Source organism: Choloepus didactylus, chromosome 18 (assembly GCF_015220235.1).
Source record: "Choloepus didactylus isolate mChoDid1 chromosome 18, mChoDid1.pri, whole genome shotgun sequence".
In the NCBI taxonomy this organism is placed as follows: Eukaryota; Metazoa; Chordata; class Mammalia; order Pilosa; family Megalonychidae; genus Choloepus; species Choloepus didactylus.
In genome coordinates this window covers 60,228,132-60,255,828 of record NC_051324.1, presented here as the reverse complement: position 1 = coordinate 60,255,828, position 27,697 = coordinate 60,228,132, and the positions used below count along the sequence as shown (strand labels likewise).

Genomic DNA, 27,697 nt, shown 5'->3' with positions numbered 1-27,697 from the left:
CAGGGACCACGGAATAGTAAAAGCTCTCATTTTATAGCTGAAGTAGTTGAGGGCCAGCGGTAGGGGCATGAGTGGCCCAAGCTAACACCCCAGTTTCATCAGATGCTACTAATGATGGCTATGAGAAGGACATTCCTCCAACTGTCCCTTTTCTGCCTTTGCCTCGGCCTAAATCTACTCCACCTCTGCATCCTCCAAGAAAACTGGTTCCTAGCCAGAGAGGCCATCCTACAAAATCTAGATTGTAGCCCATTCTCCCAAAGCACTCCAAAATATTGGGATTTGGTACCGTTTCCCCCTTGCTGCCACTACTTTCTCAACCTCAATACCAGATCCTTAGCTGAACCCATTCTCTTCTTCTGAGGGCTTACTTATATCATGATAGAGTATCAAACCAATATTATAGATTTTATTAGCCATTTCATTATCCATTATAATTAGTCATGTACGTCTCTACTTCCTCACCTAGATTATGAAAACTTAAAGAGCTTTAGTTATGTTTTATCTTACTTATCAGTATCTAGCACACTTCTACCACATTAGACACCCAAATATATGTGGAACTACTGAATAAATTGACACAGTCTTTGTACAGGGAATGCTTTAATAATTCCAAAAATACAGAAACTTCACTGTGGTCCTCTTGGTTTGCAAATGATGGTCAGAAACCAGAGTCCTGGGCCTGGATGAGAACAAAGAGGAAGTCCAAGAGAACCGTTTATTCCTGGGGCTCTGGTCAATTTGAAGTTGGAAGGAAGAGGAATTTATTTGTACACGGGAAGGGAAGAAGATAACATGAAGTGGAGGCAAGAGGAAGAAGAAAAAAAAATACCCTCATGAGGAAAAGAGTCCCGCAATGACTCCACAGCAGGCCTGCACCCTTGTTTTGTCACAGGTGACATCCTGTCATCCAGTAGGACAGTGGCCGGCCCAAACAGTGCAATTTCCATTTTATCCTGTGAAGAAAAAAGATGCCATTCTTGCTTCCCACTAGGTAGCTTCTTTCTCCACACATATGACCCAGTTCTTGAGGAGTCTACGGTGCAGAGCAATGCCCAGAATCCCCTCATTCCTAGCTCTCTGGTCTGTCCTCTGGTTATCCTTTAAATTTCCCTCATCCCTGGTGTCTGCCCTCTTCCCCTACTTAGTATGTTTCCACATTTTGAAACTCTTTTCTCTCTCTGAAGGGGGAAAGCACTGCTTTACAGGGCTATTACTTTAGAAATCCCAGGTGCTACCGTTGACTTTCCTAAAAGGATAAGACCTAAAATCAACAATTCACATGGGGTATAGGGTATGCAAGGCACTTAACTCCTTCAATCCTCACAGTTACCTGTGGGGGCAGCAAGAGCAGATTTATATATTCAGTTTGAAGCTCAGAAAAGTTAAGTGACCATCTCAACATCCACAGTTGGTGAGCTGTCAGCTGTCGATTATCTGCCCAGGTGATGAGCACCACTTTCTTCACAGAAATTTTGCTCCCGATTATGGAGAGTGGGCCCCAATGGCAAGCACGATTGCATTGCTTCACTCCTCCCAGGCTTACAGCCAATTGGACTGAGGGGAGAACAACTGGTCCAAGCTGAACCAATCACATTCTCTATGCCAGGAAGCTGGACTGGGACTAACTCTAGCTGGTCTCTATGGTTTAGAACTTTAGACCATAAGTTTGGAGCACCCATAGTATGTCGTGCATAGGGGAGCAGAAAAAGCTGATCTGCAGAGAGAGAGAGAGAGAGAGAGAGAGAGAGTGTGTGTGTGTGTGTATGTCTGTGTGTGTGTAGTGGGTGGGAGGGGGTGGTCAGTAAGATACCTTTTCCTCACAGAATTAATTGCCCCCCCCCATCCCCAGCTAACTTAAGTTGGTTTCTGTTACTATAAGCAACAGTCTTGTTGAATACCATATTAGAGAAAGAATCATATCCCAGATCTACCAACTCGGAGTTTCAAGCCCTTCCACTCTACCACATTTTTTCTAGATTGCAAAAACGGAGTGCCCACCAGTCATTTCCTGTTGCCCCTTTCTCTGTCACATCCTCCTTCTTGGGGCTCTGCCTGCTAACTAAGTCCCACAATGTCCTCACCAGTTGTTCATCCCCCCTCCTGAAGACACAATCATTTTGGCGCAGTTGATGGATGAGAGAAGGTTGGCATCCAGCAGTTCTGAAAGGGAGAAACAGAACAACTGTGAGAACACAGAGGACAGCCCCAAAGGCTAAGGGAGGAGAAACTGGCTCTCCCTGTGTAGGCATCTGCCACCCAGGGGGCCTCCAGATCAGGAGAGGCTTCCTTCCAAGGAGCCCATTTAAACATCCCTTCAATGGCTGCTGGAGGTCAGGAGTGGTGGGGGTTGGAGGGCCTGTCGGGTGAGGGAAGGGGACTGAGATTTAGACCTGTTCATTACCATACTTTCTAGCCAGGGCGGATGGTGGTTCACCCAAAGTTTGGGGGGTTCTAGAGAGAGGAAATGGCAAAACAGGCAGCACAGAGGCCAAGGTAAAAGTCCTGCCTGATGAGTGGGCTGTCTAGGGGAGGAGCCCAGGGACATTACCCTGAGTATGGAGGAAGGGCTGAGGGCCAGAGAGTCACGGATCCTGCCAAGCTTCTTGGATCAGCTCTGAGGTGGGACACTTGCCCTTGGCCTTTGGTCAGACCATGCACTGAAGACTGTACTATTTAGTGGTTACAGCTGAGTTTCAAGGCTGGTGCCTGATATTCAGTACTGGTTTTGTCAATGAGCCTTAGTTTGCCCATCTGTAAACGGGGGGATCATAATTTCTCCTGCATGGGAAGTTGAGAGGATGAAATGAGCTATGCCTGCAAAGTGCTTAATATATCACATGCTCTCAATAAATGTTGGCTGCTACCTCTGTCCTGCTACTGGTAGTAGGAGGCTGTGGAGAGCCTTTCTGGATCTGCTTAAGGATGCTGCAGAATATCTTTACCGGACAGGCATAAGGGCCACTGGTTCAACCCTCTGCTCAGTAAAAGGATTCCCTGATTCTTTGAACCTCCCCTAGGGGTCATTCTCAGGCTGTGGGTGGGAAGAGAAGTCCTGTGAGTAGAACTGGGTCTCCCCTCTCATCTCTCCCACCCTGGAACCCTGGTCAGACCTTCACAGTCCACGTGGCAAAGGTTTTCCGAGTGACTCTGGTAATCATTGCACCAGTAGTGGCTGTTGATCTGGAATATGCCATAATCGAAGCTGCCATCTGCATTTTCATTTATCTTTGATACATTGAAGCCACTTTCCACAAAAGCCAGGCACAGCCCTTAGATCAGGGAGAAGAGAGTCAGGATTTAGCAGGGGCCAAGCTGACGGAGAAGGGAGGAGGAGGAGGAGAAAGGGAGATGAGCAATCAGAAAAAAGAAGCAAGGCCCAAGAGGCTAGAGAGCTAGAAAAAAATACTCACTGGCCTCTCCTCCCATCATCCATCCATCCATCCATCCATCCATCCATCTACCCTCCCATCAGTACAACCACTCATCCATCCATCCATCTAGCCATCCTTTCTGTACGTGTGCCAGGAACTGTACAAAGCACAGTGAGGGATATTTAGCTGGATCAATCACTGATGCTGTCTATAGTAAGGGACCTACAGAACAATAATGAAGATATATATATGTACCTAACAAACCACAAAGCAAGACAGAAGAAAGTACTGCAGGACAAGTATGCACAAACTGTGGGGAAGAGGGAGAGATCCCTTCCATGGGGGAGGATGAAGTGTTTGCACTGGCTGCTGTTTTCCCACAGACATTTGAGTGGCTGGGCCCCTTGCTTCATTCACCACTGCTCAATGTCACCTCCTCAGAGAGGTCTTGCCTGCCGTCCCCATCTGGAACAGCATGGCCTACTGCTTAAGGCTGCCAGGCCAAACTTTGTTCATTGCAAGTCTCCTCCCTCAAAATGTGGGCACCATGAGGGAAGGGACTCTGTTTACATCCCCAGCATCTAAAACAGTTCCTAGCACATAATAAGTGCTTAGTTCACAACTGTTGAAAGCACACAGAGTGGAGGGAAAGGCTTCTTGGAGGGGGCAGCTTTAAAACTTGGCTTTGAAAGAAGGGAGAGGAAGAGAGAGGTGGCCACATAGGGCATGACTAGGAAGGGAGGAGAAATGGGGTAGAAGGGCTGAGGAAATGGCACTCACAGTCACTCAGATAGTAGCCCTCATACCCATCCAAGTCTTCCTGGGACATCAACTTGGCCACCTCACAGCGACCGAGGACTGGGAATTTGGCCTGATTTACCACAAGGAGGCAGCTGGCCAAGGAGAGGAATAGCGCTTTTGTCATCCTCGGAGGTGAGGAGGTGCAGCTGAGGGTCTGCAGTTCCTAGGGTCTCGCAGACTTCCTGAGAACCTGAGGAATGTGGAAAGAGAGTGACCAAATATCTTTGCTCACTCACTGCTTTCCACCTGGCAGTTTCCAGTCTCTTTCCTCCCACTTAATTTTTTAAAAATATTTTTTATCATGGTAAAATATAAGCATTTACAAAAGGAGAGAGAATAGTATCATGTACCCATTGCTCACCATCAACAGTTAAAAACCAAGGTCAATCTTATTTCATCTGTGGATCCCATCTCCTCTTTGGCTATTATTACTCTTTTAATGCCCTGGCTATGGGCATCATTTGGGTATTGGGGTGGAGAGTGAGGTTGGCAAAGGAAATTAATGAAGACTGCGCTTCACCAGCATTTGTGTGCATATTTGAGCACAAGCTTTCAGAGGAAGGTCTAGGATGCTAAGTACTAATCTCCACCCCCACTCCTAACCCCCAGGCACACAACACATGACTTTCCCCAAGGATGTACACTGCCTTGTCCAATTCCTGGTGGGTCATTTGTAGATTCTTTTCGTTTCCATTCAAACAAATTGTGCTACCATCAGCACCATCCATTACCAAAATTTTTCTATCACCTCAAACAGAAATTCTATCAACTAAGCATTCACTCCCCTTCTCCACCACCACCTCTGTATGTACATGGTCTTAAAGTATCATCCACAGATTGCTTATTCATTGCCCTGGGGCAAAACAGTAACTATACAGTGGAGGAAGCCAACAGCACTTTGAACTTTCACTCATATCATCACCAATGAGGGACAGAGGGACATTGTATGCCTCCAAATTTGATACCCTGAGAAGGACACAATATCACTTACTTAATATTGGCTAGGGATGCATAATTTGTTTATAATCCTGAGGAAACATCTGTGAAACCTAAATGGAGGGAAAAATCTATAAAATAACTGGCCTGTATTTTTTCAAAACTGTCAATGCCATGAAAACAAAGAGTGGGGCTATTTGTCACTGGGGGTATGTGTGTGTATTTATTAGTTTTTAAATAAGCCTCTGCATGCACTCATATGTACGTCTTTTCCCTTGAACTGGGTGTATGTTCCTGAGGGCAAAATCTGTGTCTCCTTTATCCACCAACTTCAGGTGTCAGACCAGCTTCCGCTTGGACAAGATGGCTGCCCTGGTGGCCCTGTCCCCACACAGACCTTCTGTGCTGCTTTCTAAGACTCACTGCTCCACCCCAGAATGAGTGTGGGGCCATTCTTTTGCTTCTCTCCTCACCCTTGGATTGTCAGATTTAGCAAATAAAATTACAGAATGCCCAGTGTTCTAGTTTGCTGATGCTGCAGAATGCAAAACACCAGAGATGGCTAGGCTTTTATAAAACGGGGGTTTATTTCACTACACAGTTACAGTCTTAAGGCCACAAAGCATCCAAGGTAACACCTCAGCAATCGGGTACCTTCACCGGAGGATGGCCAATGGCGTCCGGAAAACCTCTGTTAGCTGGGAAGGCAGCTGGCATCTGCTCCAAAGCTCCGGCCTCAAAACGGCTTTCTCCCAGGACGTTCCTCTCTAGCAAGCTTGCTCCTCTTCAAAACACCACTCCCAGCTGCACTCCGTCTGAGTTTCCGCGCTCTGAGTTAGCTCATTTATATAGCTCCACTGATCAAGGCCCACCCCCGAATGGGTGGGGCCACGCCTCCAAGGGAACATCTCATCAAAATGATCATTACCCACAGCTGAGTGGGGCACATTCCAAGCAAATCTAGCCAGCACCAAAAACGTCTGCCCCACACAAGACCACAAAGATAATGGCATTTGAGGGACACAATACATTTAAACCGGCACACCCAGTTAAATTAGAATTTCAGATAAACAACCAACAATTTCTTAAGTATAAGTATGTCTCATGCAAGCAATCCAACCCTACCCTGTCCAGACCCAGCAGGTTCCCTCAGAAATGTGTGTCATGGAGGCTCAGGAAGGAGGGAGCTCCATTTCTGCCCATAAAGCCCCCACTTGGGTTCCCTTGGAGAAGACAGACGAGGGCAGTGGTTCCAGCAGGTGCATTCCCACCCCCCCCCCCCCTACCGAAGCTTACCTCTCTCCCTCCCTCCAACCGCAGGTCCCAGTTAGCCCAGGGCTTTCCAGGAAGATCTGCAGAACAAGGCTATTTCAGGCAGGAGCCTCCTTTTCCTCACAAACCACACCCCAACCCCACTCAGCTATAGTTTTCCATATTCTAAGGAACGCAGTAGTGCAGGGTTACCCCAGCCTTCTGGAACTCCAGTCTCTGTGACATCATCACTTTCCTGGAAACAAGCCAGGTTAAACCATGCAAATTGGCTCAGCCTTGAGGGCTATCCAAGCTTCTGCCAGAAATGGCAGGTGGACATGGAAGGATGGGTGACAACTCTGATGAAGCCTGCTGGGCGGGACAGGGTAGGGAGCACTGGTTGTTCTTCCACCTCCCTTCCCTTTGGGGTGAACTCCTTCCTCCCACCCCACATTCCAACCCGGGGATTCTGGGGCTGTCAGTCACAGTGCCTGCCCCCCCCATCCCCTAGGCGAGAAGGTGTCCCTATGTCCCCAACCAGTACATTTTGAATTGGAACTAAGTGGAGTAGTTCAGCTTCTAACGGGGAGCCTGTAGGTGTGGAGCCAAAGTTTTCAATCGTGGGGATACAGCCTGTCTGAGGGGATAAAGCCTCCAAGAAGAGGGAACGGAGTCCAGGAGGCATTCCAAACCCTGGGTCCGCCCTTTCTGGGACCCAAACACACCCCTGCCATTTCCTGCAATTCTGTGATTCAATAAATCTTGCATAAGCAAGTTTGAGTTGGGTTTCTGTCATTCACAGCCCAAAGAGCCCGGTCTGCAACCTTTCCAAGAAGGCCACCACATCTCAGTATCAACCACCAAGGAAGTCTGGGAGAAATTCCCACCACCTGTAGCAGAGAGGAGGCAAGAGAGAAAAAGTTTTGTTACTAATGGCCCCTCTGCCCTCTGAAGAAAGATGGCAGGGTCTGACAGAAAGACAGCGGGAGAAGACTTTCCCAGGGGGCATTGCTGCCACGCCCTCGCCGCTCCGGTACTTCTCTTCCGGGTGGGGCAGCGCACTGCATCCTGGGATGTGAAGCCCAAGGCCGCGGGGTGAAGGGAGGGCCCCGGGAGGAGGGCGTTCTGGGGCAGCTATTTTGTGAGGTACGGTTTGTGGCCAAAAAGCTACAGGTGCCGCAGATGTCTTGGAAGAAACTTGTTCCTACGGAGTTAGAGCCGCAGGCAGGAGAAGCTCCCTCAGCCCCGGTTCAAATGCTGGGAATTCAGGCCGGGAGGGTGGCTCTGCAGCTGAAACATGGAGGGGATGGTGTCAGCGCTCCCTGGGAGACCAGAGGGAAACTCCATCCTCAGCCCCCGGCCACTGGCAAACGCGCGTCCCAACAGACACCTACGATTCAAGGAGGTGGGAAACCCAAGCCTGAATGCTTGTCTCCGGGCAAGAGGACAAATGGAGGCCCACAGACCATATGTCTAAATATTTACAAGTTATAAATCAGACTGGCAAGTTGTTTAATAAAATATGTTCTATCCTCACATCTTGACATACTAAAAGGACAAAAATTTAAAATATGTATGAAGCTATGGCTCCTCTATGTCAAAGATGACTGAATTTAAATTTTATTGCTCATGTTCAGGTGCAAGTTGATGGGCTGACAATGTCGGGATGAGTAATAAAATAAAGATATACATAATTCATAAATTATTATAACCATCCCATGAAATTTATTTTTATCTTCATTTCAGCAAAATTGCCAATTATGTTATAACGTTTAAAAATTAATTTGGGTTCTTTTGACAGTCAGGGTCTAAAGTATTAAAAACATAATTGTATTCAAAGTAAAAAGATTTAAATATATTTTCATAAAAATGTAAGTATATGTAAATTTAAAAAAATTTTTATTGTATAAATTTTTTTAAATTATTTTTTTCAGAAATATCTTCCAAAAAGTTAGTTTTCTTTTAAAATGTTGAAAAATGGCTATTAGATTGAAAGGCAAACTATAAATTATAATTAATGAATACCAGAGTTTATATCAGTGATTTAAATAAATCCAAATGTTTTATTTTTAGTTTTTTTGAAAATTCAAAAAAAATTAATTAAATGCTTTATGTAAAAGTATCTTTTATAAAAACTTAAAATGCACAATTCTAGCAATCAATATCTATCTAGTTGCCAATATAAAGGATCAGTAACATGTTTAAGGTCTAGACATATACATGTATACATATATTAAGAGTAATGTGTAATGTGATTTACTTGATACTGCAAAATTTTCCTCAGCTTCTGTTTTCAGCTGAGGCAAATACTGTACTAATTCCTCAGTACCTCCAGAACTACAAATACAAACACACAAACAAGAAGTTGAACACTTGGCCCTCCTAGAAGATGGCATTTTATTGTGCTTGAATCTGTTGCATTCACAGTAAGAAGGAAGACTTGACAAGCTGATTAATTTATCTTTTCTCTGCCCTAAGTATTTTTCTGCCCTCTCAAATATGCCAAGCAGGACCCCATTAAACCTTTGCAGCATTTAAATGCAAGGCGTTTTTTCCTAAGGGCATGGGGCAAGATGTGGAGAAGCATCTCCTTGAGCCCTGAACGTCGCTATTCAAGAGGATGCCCATGTAAGCTCCAGTTCAGGCTGTGCCAGGGCTAGAACCAGATTCCGAGCCATAGAAGTACCCCATGTTCCTTAAAAAATCCCATTATTTTGTATGCCCAGGGCTCAGGCAGGGGTTCCTCTTGCCAGCTCTATGGAAAATAATGTTCTGCAGATGAATTGTCGTAGAAAAGAAAAAATTTTAAGGAGGTATCTGCTTTGAGTTTTCAATGAAATATGAGAAAATACAGTGTATTCATTTCCTAGGACTGCTGTAACAAATTGTCAGACTGTGGCTTAAAACAACAGAAATTTATTCTCTCACAGTTCTGGAGGCCAGAAGTTCGAAATCAAAGTGTCAGCAGAGCCATGCTGCCATCTGTAGGCTCCAGGAAGAACCCTTCTTTGCCTCTCTGGCTTCGGGTGGCCACAGCGTGCCTTGGCAAGTGGCAGTGTAACTCCAATCTCCGCCTCTGCCGTCACATGGCTTTCTTTATTTTGGTTTTCAAAATTACTATCTTTCTGAATGGACAAATAAATTGTAGTATATTCATACAATGGAATACTACTCGGCAATAAAAAGAATGACCAAAATAGGGGAAGGGAAGTTAGATGAGAATTTTCTGTACTTTCTGCTTAATTTTTCAGTAAACCTAAAACTTCTCTAAACAAGTCTTTTATTTTTTTAAAAAAAGGATCTATTGAAACACATAACAACATGGATAAATCTTAAAACAACTATGCTGAGTAGTAGCCAGACCAAAAAAAAGTACACACTGTATGATTCCATTTATAGAAAACTCTAGAAAATGTAAACTAATTATAATGACAGAGAACAGATCAGTAGTTACTTGGGGATGGGGGAGCACAGAGTGGGGAGGGAGGGATCACAAAAGGGTACAAGGAAACATTAGGGGGTGATGGATATGTTTGCGATACTGATAGTGATGTGGTTTCATGGATGTGTACGTCAAGTTCATCTAATGTAGACTATAAATGTGGTTTATTGTACATCAATTATACCACAACATATATGCTTGAAAATATTAAAAAATTACTCTCAACCCACAAAATGTTTTTATGAAAAGGGAGTGATGGGTCTGGCATGGTTGAGAACCCCAGCGTCAGTAGATTCTGAAGTGGGAAAAAACTTCTCCCACATCCCCGTCTTCAGGCCGAACTGCTGTGCAATTTATCCATTGGCCACTAGAGGCCAGCAGTGGCCCATCTTACATGGGAAATACAGAAAGCACACGGTGGATCCCCTCTCTATGCTCAATAGCCTAGTTCCCATTATACTCAATGGTTGAGCTGGGATTTGGGTCATGGTCTCTTTGGCTCCAGATCCCACCTTGTTGGTCCCTCAACGCCAAGAGACCGCCCTATATTTGCATACCTTTTTTAAAAAGGTGTCCTACCTCCAGTGAAGCAGTAGCCATAGCTTGGGATCTGTTATCCTCAGGACTTGTTTGATAGGGCTGGGCTGACATGGAGCAGTTGGAGATGGCACCAAGGGGTTGTGGTTCTCAAGCTGCCCTCGGAAGGCCTCCCAGGCATGGAGCACCCTCTTGGTCCTCCACTGTGCCTGGAGCTCCCCATTTTAGAGCGAGGCAGAGTCCCATTATCAGACATTGCTACATCTCAGGATTAGCCAATCAGATTAGCATGTCATTGAAAGAATGAGGCACTGGAAAGTCTCATTTTTATAAGGGAGAGAGAGAAGGAGAGAAGGTTTCATTGGGAGCACCCATGGGATATTGCAGTGGAGGCCTCCCCCCGCCAAAAAATGACTGCTAACGCTTATTGAGTTTTCCCAGTGTTTGAGACATGAGGTTGAACACTGTATGTGGTGAACCATCTAATTTTCACAGCACTCTTGTGAAATCAGTGGCAGAGTAGCTAAGTAATTCACCCAAAGTTACAGAGCTAAGAGGAGTCAGAGCAAGGATTCAAATCCAAGTTTGACACCAACATCTTGGCTTAGCCACTGCTCTATCCTCTCAACCTGCAACTTGCATGCTTGAATTATCTTGCTTGCATGTTGGGGCTAGGCCATTATTTAGTTTATGTTTTAACTGGTTGGTAGCAGGTGGTGAATATTTTAGTTTAGTTCTGGAAATAAAGCTCCTACCTGATATAGTAATGATGCTGCAAGGGAATTTTAAGCACCTATGGTGGTCGAGAAGCAAGAGCTGCCCCATCTCTTTATCTGTTGAGCATTTATAATACACTAAGGCTGATATTTCCGTAGTAATGCTATTTGAAGGGCAGGTGGGCAGAAGCCCGCAACAAGGAATCAAGGGGTAGGAGACACATAACAATCTAGTGACATTGTTCACTCATGCCCACCAGACTCTGTCAAATGCAGCAGGACCCCACCTCAACAGGTGTTTTGAGCAGGTAAACAGACCAGGATGCAGGCCCAGGGAACTCACCAGAAAGCCCAAGTCAAAGCATCCTGGTGAGCAGAAAACTGATGCCCATGGTTCATGGGTGGGTGAAGTCTTCCAGTTGTTTCTTTCCTGGATATCCTTTCCCTCATATTTGGACCTGCCCACCTGGGTGCCATTTGATCCTCCAGGTGAGGTGTTTTAGAGGTGTGGCCCTCCTGTTCTGGGTTCTGCAGAGGCCAACAGCTCTGGGCTTCTGCTCATCGTGCTGCTCCTACAATCTTGTGGACACTTGATTGAGCTGATAGAGGCACTGAGGAAAAGGCTCTGTGGTTGCATGGAAGACGACAGAGTCATAGGAGGCCATAGCCAGACAGACCTGCACAGACCCATCAGGTCCAACTGCTTCACTGCACAGATGGGAAAACTGAGGCCTGGGGCGGGGAAGGGACTCGGCCAAGGCCACACACAAAGGGGGCTGGGGGCCAAGCTGGGGCCAGGGCTCCCAGCATAGTCTCTCTCGTACTCTATGACCTTCTTTAGTATGTCCTTGCCGCTGGATATGTCTTTATATTTTGTCAATTGTTGTTTGCACTCTGTCTTTCTTAGAACAATAATTCTTTAATATCATCACATATTTAGCCAGTGTTCAAATTTCCAATTGTTTTATGTCAAAAAGCATTTGTAACAATTTAATTAGATCAAGATCCAAATAAGATACACACTTGTGATTGGTTGATTTCTCTTAAATCTCTCTTTAAAAAAAAGTTTTTTTTTTGGTCTCCCTTCTTTTAGAATTAGAGCAGTTGTAGATTTAAAGAAAACTCATGCAGAAAGTTCAGAATTTCCGTATACACCCCCACTCACACAGTTTACCTTATTAACATTTTGCATCAGTATGGTAACTTTGTTACAAATGAAGAAACATTATTATAATTATATGATTAATTATAGTCCATAGTTTACATTATCTAAATCTTTTTTAATCTATAGGTTCCTCTTTCATCTTTCTCTCTTTTCCCTTGCAATTTATTATTGAGGAAGTCACATCACTTGGCCTGCAGATTGACCAGTCTGGATTTTGATGATTGCAAACCCATGATGCAGTTTAACATATTCCTCTGTCCCCTGTACATCATATAGATTGACAGTTGAATCTAGAGGCTTGATCAGATTAAGATTTGAAAGTTTTTGGCAAGACTGCTTTATCAGTGGTGCTGTGTTCTTCCAGAGAGCGCTTCCTTTTTATGGCATTAGCAACTGTTGATCTGTTGATGTCTAATGCCTAGACCCATTAAGTTACTGGGGGTTAGAAATAATGATAATATAATTCCATCATGCCCTCTTCATTTAAATTCCCCTCATCTACTGTCAGTTACTCAGGGTATTGTCTTATAAATTCTGTAAGGATTCCAGGTACACTTGATTATTCCCACTTCAGAGATGAGGACGCTGAGGTCACAGTGGCTGAGGGAACTGCCACCAGCAGAACAACTGTCCTGCTGAGCCCTGGTCAACCCATAGGATCATAACAATTAAATGGTGGTTGTTTTAAGCCCCTAAGTCAGAAAAAGCCTGGAGTAAAGGCTCCTGGGCCCTTTATTCCCTTCACAGGCAGGCAGACATGCACAGAATCTTAAACATCATCCATCCATCCTTGTCATGTTCAGATGGGGAAGTTGAGGACTGGGGAGGAAAAGTGGCTTACCCAGTCTTGTATACATATCTGAGGGCATGGGCAGGTCCTTTAAGGAAACCCCTGGCATGCCCTGTGGTCAGTTCCTGTCCTCGATTGCTGTGCGTGACAGTCTCACTCTACAGTTGGTGCCTGTAGCCACTGCACTAGGCCCACTGCTCAACAACATCTTATTTACTGTGGTGTCACCAGTGCCCATGATAGACACCAACGAATATCTGTTGAATGAATGAAGGAACGAATGGATGAAGGTGCCATTGTTTTTATGTCTCAGGAACTGGTTGTTTCCAGACCTACTTACAGAAGAAGATATTAGAAATATGCAGATGTCCAGAGAGCAGTCAGGTTGTCAGGCCCGGGGCCAGAGACAAGGGTATGGGTATGAGCAGGAAGTGAGGGACAGCAGGGCTCACTCCAGGAAAGCAGTTGGAGCTGGGGGAGTGGGGAGGGGACACCCCACCCTGGCAGGAGACAAACCCAGTGACACGAAATCCTGGTACCTAGACAGAAAGCATGGATGGGTGGCACCAGTTCGTGGTGGGGTCCAACCACTGGGCTGGGGCAGGGGCAGAACTCCAGTCTGCAGGGTGGAGCAAGCCAGGACTCTCATCCTCACACAGGGCAGGGTGACTGAGGCAGGAACTCAGGCACAGGGTTCAAGTCAGATGCCCTGTGTATTAGTTAGGATTAACATGGGTTGAGAAGAATGGAAAATCCCGAATATCATTGGCTCAAACATGGTAGAAGCTCATTTGTTTCTTGTGTTAAGATGTCCTGTGGGAGTAAGCCACAAGCCGGCAGGATGTTCCACAATGTAAAGGAGATGGAGGAGAGAGGGGACCCAGGCTTCCCGGTCTTGCTGCTGTCATCCTCAAACATGACTTCTACCCCATAGTACAAAATGGTTGCTGGAAGTCAGCCTTTTCATGCCATATTCCAAGCAGCAGGAAGGAGGAGAGGAAGAAGAGCATCCTTCTTCTCTTTAGGGAAATTGCCAGAATTGCACACCACTTTCCTTACATTCTATTGGCCAGAACTGAGTCACAGGGTTACAGTTAGCTGCAAGGGAGGATGGGGAATGTAGTCTTCATTTCACACAACCATGGGCTTAGCTAAAAATCAGAGAGTTTGTAACTGAAGAATAAGAGAACATGTCCCAGTGACTCAGATTATGGCACAAGCAGAAGTCAACAGGAAATTCGCAGTTTAGGTCCAGAGTGCTGGGCTATAGCTGTCTTATCCCTTCTGCCCTGGATTCTGGGGCTTGATGGGCAGAATGGGGTAATATGAGTCCAACTGTTGGAAGGCAGAAACTGTAGAGTCCAGCCACTGGGCCTGACTGTTAATGAGTACCTGTTATTGCAGTAATGGTGGGCATTTTATAGCTAAGTACTGAATTAGCCAAGGAAGGAGAAGCATTATTTATTGGTAAGAAAGCAAGGTTTGTTTGCTCATTGTCAAGGACAAACACAGACTCAGAGACTAATAACTGCTTGACACTGTGAAAAGCATCCTCGAGATGATGAGTCCAGAGCCACAGACTGCCATTTCCCAGGAGGCAGTGAAGTGGCTGATGACAGCCTCCCCTTTTTTTAAAAAAAAAAAAAAAATATTAAATTGTTTGTAGGATAGCATGCATATAGAAAAGTACACAAGTCATAAACATACAGCTCAGTGTTTTTCATAAAAATGAATGCACCCAGAGCCAGAAATAGAACATTACCAGAACTGCAGAAACCCCCTCTTCTCCCCTTTTAGTTACTACCCACTCATCCCCCACCCCCACTCCCACAGAAAGGAAACCACTGGCCTGCAGCCAGTGTTTTAAAAATCTTCCCAGTTAAATCCAAAGTACCGTCAGTGTTGAGAATCATCACTTTTATAAACAATGGTTCTCAAATCTGGCTGCACAGAAGAATCAGCTGGAGACTGGCTGCCTGTGGAGGTGGAGAATGGAACGGAGAAAGCTAAGGAGGCAATGTGCTACAGTGGGGACACTTGGGAGCCAAGCAGGCCGGCCATCTACCAGCTGTGTGACCGTGAATGAGTTCCTTCACCTCTCTGAACCTCAACTGGGAAATGGAAACACTATCACATAACCTGCAGAGCTGAGCCCGAGAGAGAGTATGTAAGCCCCAGGGTCTTAATATATGGCATTTATTATTGTGCTTTTTATTAAAAGCAAGCAGCCCTCCCTTTCTTCATGCAGATGAGTTCTGGGTCTGGGGACAGTGGATACAGGCTGTGTTGATGAGGAGCCGGGGTTTTTCCAGGAACTATGGGAACATTCCAGGGGCAGCAGAGATTCCAAGCCAAAGCCAATGAGTGTAGCTACTGACTGGCATGAAGGGCCGGCAGCTGTGCATGAACTTGGACAGGGCTAGTTTTGGCAAAGCCGATCCTTCTCCTTCAGCAAGAACAGCAGGAAGCTGACAAGCCTTTAAGCCTGCAAGGAAGTTGTGCTCATCCCTTTTAACAGTTGAGGAGCCTGATGCTTAGCAGCTACAGCCCTGCCTTTCCCGCAGAGCCCTGGGGTTCTTCATGAGGCTGGGACCGCCTCTCTTGGGGGCCAGCTCACCTGGGGCGCATTGTGTACCCCAAGGACCTGGGACACCTTTTTGATTAGATGCTCTTTTCTGTATTTTTCCCCAAACAAAAAGTATATGACTTTTTAAGCTATTGACTACTTTCTCTTTTTTGTACTTATTACAAAAGCAGTAATGTTCATTGTAGAATAGATAGAAAATGCAGGCAAGCAAGAAGAAAAAAATGGCAGTCACTCATAGTCCCATCCAACAGAGTTTACTGCTGTTATTTTTTTCCTTATATATGTGAGTCTGTGTGTATGTGTGAGTGTATGCAAAATTGATCAACAAGGGGTCATATTGTACATACTATTAGATAAACTGCTTTTCTTTACTTAACAATATATGGTGGCCATTTTTCATTGTCATTAAATATTCTTCTACAACAGTGGAACTTTGTTGCCAGTTCTGCAACTTCCCAGGTGATTCCCGTGTGCAGCCAAAGTTGAGAACTACTATGCTGCAGCATCTTTTTTTTTTTTTCCACTGAGGCATTTTATTTGTATGGATGTATTACATCTCTAGAAAAAGAATCCCAGGATTTTCCTTCCTGTGCATTTTCATCTTGATTTCCCATGGGCCATGATGCCAAGTGAGGGTGTCAGTACAATGAAACCAAACCAGTGGGACAGGAGGAGATTACTCTGACATTTTTCTCAATCTTTGAATTGCACATCAAGTCTGGGACTAATCAGTCCATGCCGTTTAACCTGACTGTGAAGTTCACAAAAATTTCCCCAGCTCTGAGACCCTCAATGATTTCAAATTTGCCAATGTAACCATGCTTCATCATCACAGTGAGAAACCAGATGATGACTTTGGAGCACGGCCCAACAAGACCTGGCATTTGCCAGCATCAGCCAGGGTGATCACAGGTACCATTAGGGCCGAAAGCGCCAGCACTGTTTTTTAATAGTGCCTTTGTGTTTTGGTTTGCTAAAGCTGCTGAAATGCAATATATCAGATATGGATTGGTTTTTTCAATGGGGATTCATTAGGTTGCAAATGTACACTTCCAACGCCATGAAAATGTCCAAATTAAGGCATCAAGATGTGGATACCTTCTCTGAGGAAAGGCTGATGGCATCTGGGGTTCCTCTGTCACCTGGGAAGGCATGACTGGCTCTAGGAAATTCTCTCCCGGGTTTAGCTTCTGGTTTCAGTGGCTTTCTCCAAAACGTCTCTGGGCTTCTGTCTCAGCTCCAGTGGGTCCTTGCTTGCTTCTCCTAGGGGCAAACTCTGGATTACATATCCTAGCTTCTCTCCAAAATGTCTCTCTCAGCTTCTCTGTGAGCTCACTTAAAGGACTCCAATAAAGGAATAAGACCCACCTGGACTTGGGTGGGTCACATCTCCATGGAAACAACCTGATCAAAAGGTCCCACCCACAAGATGGATTAAAAGAACATGTCTTTTCTGGGGTACATAATAGAGTCAAAGCAGCACACTTTGCAAGCCATTTGCTAAAGGGATGCAGTGTGATTTGATCAATCCCCTTTTCTTGGACATTTAGGATGGTTCCAATTGGTCATTATTGTAAACCAGCAGTTGGCAAACTTTTTTCATCAGGGGCCAGATAGTGTCTATTTTAGGCTTTGCAGGCCATATATCTCTGTTGCAACTATTGAACTCTGCTATTGCTGTGGAAAAGCAGCCCCAGACAATATATAATTGAATGAGCCTGGATGTGGTCTGATAAAATTTCATTTACAAAAACAGGTGATGGCCAGATTTGGCCTGTGGGGCATAGTTGCTGACCCCTGTTATAAATAATCCTGCAATGAGTCTCCTTGAAGCTAAACCATCTGGTATAAAATGATCCTTTGTGTGAAATAGTAGTTCTATACTGTTTATTTTTAGAAGTTGGGCCATTTTTCATATGAACCTTTATATAGAACTTATATAAACAGGTAAAAGGGGCATTTTGTTAGCATAAATACATTTTATAACTTCAAATGTACAATATTTCATTTTTAGAAAGTCAACTAGGGGTTGGAGATGATAGATGCAGCTTTTTAACAGCCTTAGCACCAGTAACATTCAAATCAAAGTTTTGCAGAACCAACACAGCATACCTATGGAACCTTAGTGTTTCACAAGGAAAACAATTTGAAAAACATTGCATTAGGATAAATTCCTGGAAATGGAATTACGGGGCAAAGGACCTGAACCTTTTAAAAACAGTTTAGGTATACTGTCACATTGCCCTGTAGAGAGTGAAAAAAGACATGCTTCTAAAATACAAATTGGTGTGGACATCTTCTCATGATCCAGCTGGCCTTGAGGGCTTTGGCTGCTGGTTCCCTTGTTTCATTCCTTACACATGGTAGACGGTTATCCAAGATTCTTGAATTGCACTTGCTCAAAAGAACTTTTAACATCAATAGTATGATCATTTTACTCTTGATTCAAGAACTTTGGCAAAGAGGCTTGTGGAATGGTATCAGTTGAATTAGATAGGATCCTTTTCTGTAAGTGGCAAAAAGTCAGCTTGAGGTATCTTAAGCTATAAAAAGGGATTTAATGGCTTTTGTTACCACACTACGTAATCGTCCAGGGTTCTAAGAAGATAGGACTTACTGTCTCTTTTGTTTGGACTTCTCTCTGCTTGGAGCTTCATTCTTTCCCACCGCAAGTGGGTTTTCCCCACATATCAAGGAAAGGAATAAGTCTGTGTTCTTACAGCCTTGTCACTGGACAGAGAAGGGATTTCTTCTCCACCAGCTCAACATGGAAATTCCCAGGGGAGATTTTGGATTGGCCCATTGGGGTCATGTTTAAGTTATTTAGCTGCTATGCAACAAAGTACCCCCAAATTTAGTGACTAAGACAACAATGATTTAGCTATTTCTCCTGATTCTGTGGGTTCTTCGGGCTCAGCTGCTGAGTTCTGCTGGTCCTGCTTAGAGTCGTTCATGTGACTGGGTCTGAAATGGCTTCATTCAAATGTCTGGCACCTTGGCCATAATGGCTGGAAGGCTGGGACCTTGCTCTCTCTACAAGCTCTCTCTAAATAGCCAGCTTGGACTTCTTCACCTGGCAGCTGGATACCAAAAGTGAGTGTTCCAAGAGGACAAGCCCTGATGTGCTGCCATTTATCAAGACTGTATTATACTTGCCATTGTCCACTGGCCAAAGCAAGTCAGGTGGTCAAGCCAGAGCCAAGGTGGGCGGGACTACGCAAGGATGGGACTATCTGGAGGTACGGTTCATTGGTGGTCACCAAATCACAGTCATCACAGGTCACATGTCCATTCCGGGCCAATCACAAGGTCAGGCTTAAGAAGCACTAAGATTGGCCCAGCCTCCATCCTGTCTGTCCCCTTAGATTGCCCGGGTGGAGGGTGAAATACCATGATTGGAGGCCTCCACCTTAACTGGATAGAATCATGGAAGTCATGAAAAGCAGATGGTGTTTAGGGCAGGAAAAACAATAAATGCCCACTTTCTTAGAGCAAGATGTCTTTGACAATTCTGAATACAACTTAACCAGAAGCCAAGCCTGCCTGGTGCCCCGGCCCCCTGTGGGCCTGGTCAAGGGGGGCAGTCCCCAGGCAGTTGTCCCAACCTACTGAATGGGACGCCACTCCCAGCCCATCTGAACCCCAACACAGGTGGCAGGAATCGCCACAACATGTCCTGCCCTTCACTGTGACAGAGTCTGAATGGCTGTCCCGCTCAGAAGGTCCTTCACCTGGAAGAATCTGTATTCTGAGTCCTTGAATATGCCAGCAGACTACGGGAATACTTTTCCAGGCTTGAGTGGGGGTTGGAGTGGCTAAAACAGGGTGAAGCATTCATTTCCTTCCTTCTGTTGACCTCGTGGCAAAATGCTAATAGTGGAACATCCTACAATTTCCACTTTCAGCATTTTTCACACTGGCTTGTCATGATTTCAGTTCTCCGTTTGTCTCCCTCCTTTGGCTGGACTGGTTGAGGGCAGGACCTGACTTCCAGCACTATTTCCCAGCACTCAGCACAGGGCCTGGCACACAGCAGGTGCTCAGTATATATTCGGTGAACAGAAAGTGGCCGGCAGACGGCTTCTAAGCCTCCAGCTTCCACCTGCCCATCGCTGCCACGTGCATGTCTCTTGGGCGCTCCAGACTCATTGTGCCCAACCCTGAGCTCCTCTTTTCTCCTAGACCTTCCTCTCCTCCCGCATTCCCTATCCCAGTGGAAGGTGCAAATTTCTCTGCTTGACGGTGCTTCCTCCAGAATCTCCAGCCCTTCCCCATCTCCTCTTTTGCTGCCCTGGCTCGGATCCTCGTCATCGCCTTCGTCCTGGTCAGTTGCAGCAGCCCCCGGCCAGCCTCCTCCAGGCCAGTCCAGTCTGTTTTCCACATGGCTGTATGATCATTTCCCTTTCTTTTTTGAAAATGTTATTTTTCTTCTGATTATCAAAGTTATACAAGTTCGTTGTCAAATATTTGCGAAATAGAGACAAGAGTTTTGTTTTGTGTTTTAATCCAGGGAATTGTAAATGCCAGACAGCACAGGCATCGTCCCCACCCCCGACTTGGCTGCAGTCCCGCGTGTGCTGGCGTCTGCCCGAACCTCGTCAGCCCGCTCTTCCAACGCCCCTCACCGCCCCCCACCCCCGGTACCCTGCAACTCCAGCGGCCGCTCCTCCCTGCCACCAGGCCATAGCGATGTTGTTTCCTCCACGGGGTTGCCCTTCCCGCTTGACCTGTCCTCCTGACCTTTTCTACTCAGCTCTTCCCGTCACTGATCCTCCGGCAAGTGGCCAGGACCACCGTGCCCAGGTCAGGGGGAAGGGGAAGCTGCCCCACGTGGGACGCAGCTGGGGTCTTCTGCTGCTTGACTATAAAGCAGCGCCGACCTCCTTCTCCCCTCTCCACAGTCTCCAGTATCCCCCTCAGGATCTGAGCTGAACAGAGAATCCCCAGCTCGCCTGAGCCCTGTCATTAGGGGTTGGCATCTTGCTGCATTCCCCTGATATGACAACTGGCAGTGAGGCTGGTGCACACATGGGTAATCTAGAAGGATCTTTCCCTTCCTTTTTCTTTCCTCCAGGCTTGTTCTTTCTACTAGGGAAGCCAGATGCTTTGGAGTTTAATTATACACTGCAGTTGGAAGCACAGAATGTCAGCACTGGAGAGGAAGGACCTTGTTCTAAATAATAGCTACCAGCATTTATTGAGCATTTACTCCATGCCAGGCACTGTGCCAGGCCGTTTCCATGCATGGCTTCATTTAACCTTCCCAACAATTCTAGAAGGCAGGTGCCATCATTATCCCTGTTTTATCAGATCGAAAACTATGAGGCTGAGGGGGGCCACCAGATATTTCCCAGCCTGCACAGAGTGGCACATGGTGACATAAAATATGAGTTGGTGTTTAATAAAAAAGTATTCCATTGACGAAAGCTACATTCAGCATTTCCCCCTCCCTTGGGAAATTCACAGTGCTTACCAACATGCTAAAGGCCCTGAGAAGTCCTGCAGTAAAGAACCTGCTTCAGTCAGTGTCTCTTCCGTTGCAGACCCCACAGAACTACTGACCCAGAAAGCACAGTTTGGGGAATGCAGCATTTGACCAAACTCCTCATTTTAGAGAAGGGGAAACAGAGTGCTTTAGAGGCAGACCAGGTGTAGATCCTGCGGGCCATGCTCTCTACACACCACCGGAACCACAGAGTGAAGCTAGGCAAGCTCTGACCCATCTGCCCATCTGGCCTGCCACCTGCTTTTGTAAATAGTTTCAGTGAAAGTTACTTGATCCTGCTCCCTTGACATGCAGAGGAGGCAATCTAGGCCCAGTGTGTGTGTTTGTGTGTGTGTGTGTGTGTGTGTGTGTGTGTGTGTGTGTGTGTGTGTTGGTTGTGGAGTTCCAAGTATCTGTCTCTGTTCTCCATTGCACTGCCCCCTTCCTACTACAGCCCAAACGCCCCCACCCTGCCCCAGGCATTTCTCCTGCTGCCTTGGGTAAAACTGCCTGGGCCTGACTTGCCTGGGGGCTTCCCTCTGCCTTCCAGCAGAGGATAAACAGAGAGGCGCCAGCCCCACCTTCTCCTTTAGGAAGCAAAGGCTGAAGAGGGCAATCCATGTTTATTTTAATTCTGAACCAGATGCAATAAAACATCATTAACTTCCCCTCCACCAATTTGAAACGTGAGATCATTTAGACAGGAACCAGGCAGAAGGCAACCTTTGACCACTCCAGGAAGAGTTTTCAAATCAATGAATAGTGTAAATAGGATCCTAGAGGGTTGTTTGAAACTTCTCCAGAAAACAAATTATGTTCAAGGGCTAATGGGTCACACTGAAGTACGTTGACATACAATGGTTATCTATATTTTTCTTGGGGGTGGGGGTACAGGTGAATACATAAGTAATCATTCTTGTTGCTTCATTAAAGTGGTTCATGCAAAGAGCCCTTTATTACCCTAGTTTGAGATGTGAGCAATTTAAAATGTCTGCAGATTCAAACTTTTTAGTTTGGATAGACTCCCAAGTGGAATTGGGGGTCTAATTATTAATTAGGGAGATTTTATCATACTCTGAATCTGGGGTGGGGGTGGGGTTCTTACAGACCCTGGATGGCCAAAGCATGCCAGAGCACTAAGGATTCACCTAGAAACAGCAGCAGGGACAGAGGGCATAGACTGGGTCCCTGGGTGCAGGCTCCTCCTGGGGCAGCCAAACTGCCCAGATGGCCCTTCCAGCACCAGGAGCTGCAGCCTTGTCGCTAAGGTGGAGGGTAAAATAGTTCCATGTGGGTGGCAGCTGGGCCCAGAGGCTTCCTTGTCTCTAGAGCAGGGGGAGACACCTCCTTAGGTTCCTAAGGCCCTTCTCAAGCCCTCCGCGGACGGGGACTTTCCCTACCAACCAATCCCCCCATCATGCCCCCAGCCAAATGCTGGAAGGAACTTGGTGTTTTGTTGTCAGGCAGCTAAGGGTTTAAATCCTCACTCTGCCAAGTACCAGCTCTGTGACCTTGGGCAAGATTTTTCTTTTCTTTTCTGGTTTTGAAGCCTCCATTTGCTCATCTGCCAAATGGGGCTAGTGACCTCTCTCCATTAAAACATGACAGATAGCAGGCCTCACTGGCAGCCTCACTCTTCTGGTCCCTTCTCTTCCACCAGTTGCTCTCCTTCAAGCCCATCTTCAAGAGTGGCTCTGCAGGAAGCCAGCTGCCATGTTGGAAGGACACTCAAGCAGCCCTCTGGAGAGGAAATGAGGCCTCCAGGTGGCACCCATGTGGGGGGGTCATCTCAGAAGCAGATCCTCCACCCCCACCCCTGACCAAACCTTCTCTGCAACCTCATGAGAGACACTTAGAACCACTCAGCTAAGCTGCCCCCGGATTCCTGACCTTCAGAAATGCTGTGAGATAATAAGTGTTTGTTTTAAGCTGTTAAATTTGAGGGTAAGTTGTTATGCAGCAATGAATAACCAATATGCTTACCTCTCAGTGTTATTACAAGAATTGACAGTGAATACACATCAAACAGGGACCCGAGTTGCCAGAACCAGTGGCTCCAGAGAGGGCAGAAAGGAGCAGCAGAAGGGAGTTGAGGGAGCACTGCACAGGGATTGCCAGGCCGGGTCCAGGCCAGGCAGGGCCCCCCACCCCTGAATTCCTAGGAGGAGTCCAAGTTCTCTCCATCTCTTCCTGCCCCTGGTAGGAGACAACATCTCTCCTACCCAGACATCTGGAGAAACCAGCTCAGGGATGGTGGAAGAGAGGGAACAGGAGTCATGTGTTCTAGTTTGCTAATGCTGCGGAATGCAAAACACCAGAGATGGATTGGCTTTTATAAAAAGGGGGTTTATTTGGCTACACAGCTACAGTCTTAAGGCCATAAAGTGTCCAAGGTAACACATCAGTAATCGGGTACCTTCACTGGAGGATGGCCAGTGGTGTCCAGAAAACCTCTGTTAGCTGGGAAGACACATGGCTGGCATCTGCTCCAAAGTTCTGGTTTCAAAATGGCTTTCTCCCAGGACGTTCCTCTCTAGCAAGCTTGCTCCTCTTCAAAACGTCACTCACAGCTGCACTCCATATCTGCAGCAGGTCTCCAAGGATGCAACGTTGTTCTGTTAATGACTCTCAGACTTCGAAATCTAATGGAGTTTGTCCTGCAGGTTTTAGGAACTGTTTTGGTCCTGTTAACCCTGTTTTCCTTACTGTTTCTCCTTATGGCAATGGGAATGTTTATCCTATGAATGTCCCTCCTTTGTACATTGGAAACACATAACTTGTTAATAAGTTCACAGATCCAAAGCTAAAGGAGAATTATGCCTTAGGACTGACCATGCCTATATTTGATTTTGATGGGATCTTGTACTTAACTATTGTTACTGAAATGATTTAAGTTTCTGGGGTATTGTGGGATGAATGTATTTTGTATTTGGAAAGAATATGTTTTTCTGGGGTCCAGGGGGTGGAATGTGCCGGTTTGAATGTATTATGTCCCCCAGAAAAAGCCATATTCTTTGATGCAATCTTGTGGGGCAGACAAAATAGTGGGGATTAAGTTGGAATGTTTGGATTAGGTTGTTTGCATGGAGATGTGCCCCACCCAGCTGTGGGAAGTGACTCTGGTGGGATACTCCCATGGAGGTGTGGCCCCACCCATTCGGGGTGGGCCTTGATCAGTGGAGCCATATAAATAAGCTGGTTTGCTAATGCTGTGGAATGCAAAACATCAGAGATGGATTGGCTTTTATAAAAAGGGGGTTTATTTAGCTACACAGTTACAGTCTTAAGGCCATAAAGTGTCCAAGGTAACACATCAGTAATCGGGTACCTTCACTGGAGGATGGCCAATAGCATCTGGAAAACCTCTGTTAGCTGAGCTGGGAAGGCATGTGGCTGGCGTCTGCTCCAAAGTTCTGGTTTCAAAATGGCTTTCTCCCAGGAAGTTCCTCTCTAGCAAGCATCAGAATCAGTTAGAGCTGGGTTCAAATTCTGACTCTGGCGCTTAACTAGCTATCTGTTCTTGAGTAAATCAGTTAACCACTCTGAACCATGGGGTCAATCAGGCTAAAACCTGAGGGTTAGTGTGAGAATTCAGTGAAGCAATATATTTAATGCACCAAGCACATAGTAGCTGCTCAATAAAGGAAAGGCCAGCCACTTCCCTCCTCACAGTCTCTTGTTGGAGGGGCAGGCTCTTGTGCTCCCTTCCTCACCCCCCTTTCTGCTCAACAGGCAGCCCGACCTCGGCGGGGTGGAGTCAAGGGCAGGGGCCCTAAGTCCAGTATGTATCGAAGGTTGGGGGTTGGTTTCAGGAGGAAGATGGACACAGGACATAACCAAGCATTTCCCTAAAGAAACCCAAAGGCTAAAAGCAGAGGACAAAATGTCCCGGCTGGATACCTGTTGTCTCCCTCTTCTCTCCTGGCTCGGAGTGGTGCTTGGGGCAGGGAGACCCCAGTCTGGAACACTCCGAGTGCCCTGGTGCCAGGCCAGCTTTCCCAGGACCAAGGAGGGCAAGGTGGGCCCCTTCCCACTCTGTTGTGTGTTTGTGTTTGTGTGCACATGTGCCTCAGTGTCTTCATCATAAAAGGACATGCACACACAGGAATCCGTGTTATGTGGATGAGTGTGTGAGTGGGGACAGCTTCATATGTTGGGGAATCCAGAGTCCTCTCACTCTGATTTGCTGGGCCCATGTCCATCTGCTTGTCTCCCCCTTTGCTACACCACCAGAATTCACGTCCCCAGCCCGTGGCATCTTTTGTCTGGACTAGAGCAAAACCTCCTAAGTGCTTTCTTTCCTTCCCCCCAACAAGTAATCAAAGAATGCAAATTAACACAAGGATGAAACACCATTCTCCTTCCTCCATAAACTCCAGCATGGATTTTCAAAATAATGACAATAAACAGGATTGGTGGGGAGGACACCCACACTCCCCAGGCAAGAGTGTAAACTGGTACAACATTTCTGGAGGGCAATTTGGTAGGATGTACTTTTTTATTCTAAAGGTCTAGTTCTCAAAATATAATCTGTAGCCCTGGGACAATTGGCAATCCACATGCAAAAGAATGGAGTCAGAACCCTGCCTTGCACCATATACAAAACTTAACTCAAAGATGGATGAAACACCTAAATGTAAGAGCGAAAATCATAAAACTCTTAGAAGAAAACATAAGGGAAAATCCTCATAATGTTGGATTTGGCAATGATTTCTCAGATATGACACCAAAAGCATGAGAAACAATGAAAACAAAAATAAACTGAATCACATCAAAATTAAAAACTTTTGTGCATCAAAGGACATTATCAAAAAAGTGAAAAGACTACACAGAATGGGAAAAAATATTTGCAAATCATATATCTGATAAGGCTCTAGTATCCAAAATATATAGAGAACTCATAAAAGAAGATATACCAAAAAGAAGGAGGAGAAGGAGGAGATATACCAATGTCTATACGCGCATAAAAAGATGCTGAACACCATTGGTCATTAGGGAAATGCAAATCAAAACCATGAGATACCACTTCACAGCCATTGGGATGGCTATAATAATTTATTTAAAAAGGAAAATAACAAGTGTTGGTGAGAAATTGAAAAATTGGAACCCTGGTGCATTGCTAGTGGGAATGTAAAATGGTTCAGTCACTGTGAAAAAGTTCGGTGGTATCTCAAAAGGTTAAACATAGCATTACCATACAACTCAGCAATTCCACTCCAAGGTATATACCCCAAATAATTGAAAACGGGAACTCCAACAAATACTATAAATGTGCATTCACAGCAGCTGTATTCGCAATAGCCGAAAAGGTGGAAACATCCCAAATGTTCATCAAAGGATGAATGGATAAACAAATTGTAGTATGTCCATACAATAGAATATTATTCAGCCATAAACAGGAATGAAATATTGATACATGCTACAATATCGATGAACCTTGAAAACATAATGCTAAGTGAAATAAGCCAGGCACAAGAAGTCACATATTAGATGATTCCATTTATATGAACTATCTAGAATAGGCAAATTTGTAGAGACACCAGGGGCCACTGGAGGGGGAAATATGGAGCAACTGCTTAATGGGTGTGGGGTTTCCTTTTGGGGAGATAAAAATGCTTTGCAACTAGATACAGTTGATGGTTGCACAACAGTGTGAATATACTAAATGCCACTGAATTTTCCACTTTAAAATGGTTAATTTATATCATGTAAATTTCACCTAGATAAGAAAACATAATTTAAATAAAACATAGTTTCTGCACAAAAGATGTAGTTGCAATATTGTTTCTGTTGCAAAAAAGAGAGAGTGGAGGAGGAAGAGGAGGAGGGGGAGAGAGGGTGGGGGAGAGAGAAACAACTCACATATTCAAATATAACGGCCTTGCATAAATAAATTATGGTAGTGGATATCTTGAAACACCACTTCTTGATTCTAATGTATGCTAATATTGGAGAATCAACTGTTGTACATGAAAATTTATCAGTATAAAAAGACACACTGTTAATTAACAAAATGTCACAAAACAACATTACACAACATTGTTTGAACAAAGCATCCTTATTGTGCATGTATGTGTAGAGTGACACACACATAGAAAAAGGAAGGCAGGAAGATTCTGTATCAAGGCCCACACTGTCCAGGTGGTAGGATTATGAGGTTTTAGATTTTTTCATTTTACTAATCCATACTTTCTAACTAGTCTATAATGACCACATTTTTTGTAAAAAAGAAAGAAAAATAAACCCAATAATTTATTTTTCAGTAAAAAAAAAAAAAAAACCAAATGGGGCGGGGGTCGGGAGGCGGGGGTGGGGTGGCCGAGGGGAGGTGGCAGACAGCGCTTCTCGCCGCTACAGCCTTAGCCCGGGAAAAGCTGGGGGGACTCCGGAGGGGGCGGCGCGGCACGGCCGGGCGACCCAGGGCCACGCGGAGTCGCGTAGAGAAAGGGGATTGGGAAGGCCACGCCGGGGGTCACAACTATTCCTCTGATGTCTAGGAAGCTTCCCGGGGGGTGTTTCAGGACAGACTTCAGGTGGAACTTACCAGACTATGGCTGTCGCAAGGGGGTCAAGCTTCCTTGGCCCGGGGGTGGGGAGCTGTCCCGGGTCTCCC

General features: G+C 45.6%; 1 protein-coding gene across 4 annotated transcripts; it reads right to left on the bottom strand.

The window, feature by feature from the left end:
* Positions 1 to 253: 253 nt before the first annotated feature.
* LYZL6 (lysozyme like 6) lies at positions 254 to 27,697 on the bottom strand. Of its 4 annotated transcripts, XR_005212690.1 has the most exons (6): positions 5,766 to 5,826; positions 4,155 to 4,365; positions 3,114 to 3,272; positions 2,085 to 2,163; positions 833 to 956; positions 254 to 682 (listed from the first exon to the last, which is right to left on the bottom strand). XR_005212690.1 is itself a non-coding variant. In XM_037809171.1 (5 exons), exons 2-5 carry the CDS (start codon positions 4,297 to 4,299, stop codon positions 890 to 892), a joined length of 450 nt encoding a protein of 149 aa, XP_037665099.1. In that variant the 5' UTR covers positions 4,300 to 4,365; positions 27,629 to 27,697; the 3' UTR covers positions 254 to 889. The 4 variants fall into 4 exon arrangements, 2 of the variants coding, with proteins under 2 accessions (XP_037665099.1, XP_037665098.1); XR_005212691.1 differs by having other exon boundaries at positions 254 to 956; positions 2,002 to 2,163; XM_037809171.1 differs by lacking the exon at positions 5,766 to 5,826 and adding an exon at positions 27,629 to 27,697 and having other exon boundaries at positions 254 to 956.

Excerpts from the sequence above, each read along its gene's own strand:
- LYZL6 (XM_037809171.1), bottom strand. The coding sequence starts at position 4,299 with ATGACAAAAGCGCTATTCCTCTCCTTGGCCAGCTGCCTCCTTGTGGTA. Across the intron at positions 2,164-3,113 it reads TTGCCACGTGGACTGTGAAG|AACTGCTGGATGCCAACCTT; the intron begins GTCTGACCAGGG and ends TCTCCCTTTCAG. Across the intron at positions 957-2,084 it reads GGAGGGGGGATGAACAACTG|GATAAAATGGAAATTGCACT; the intron begins GTGAGGACATTG and ends TTTTCTTCACAG.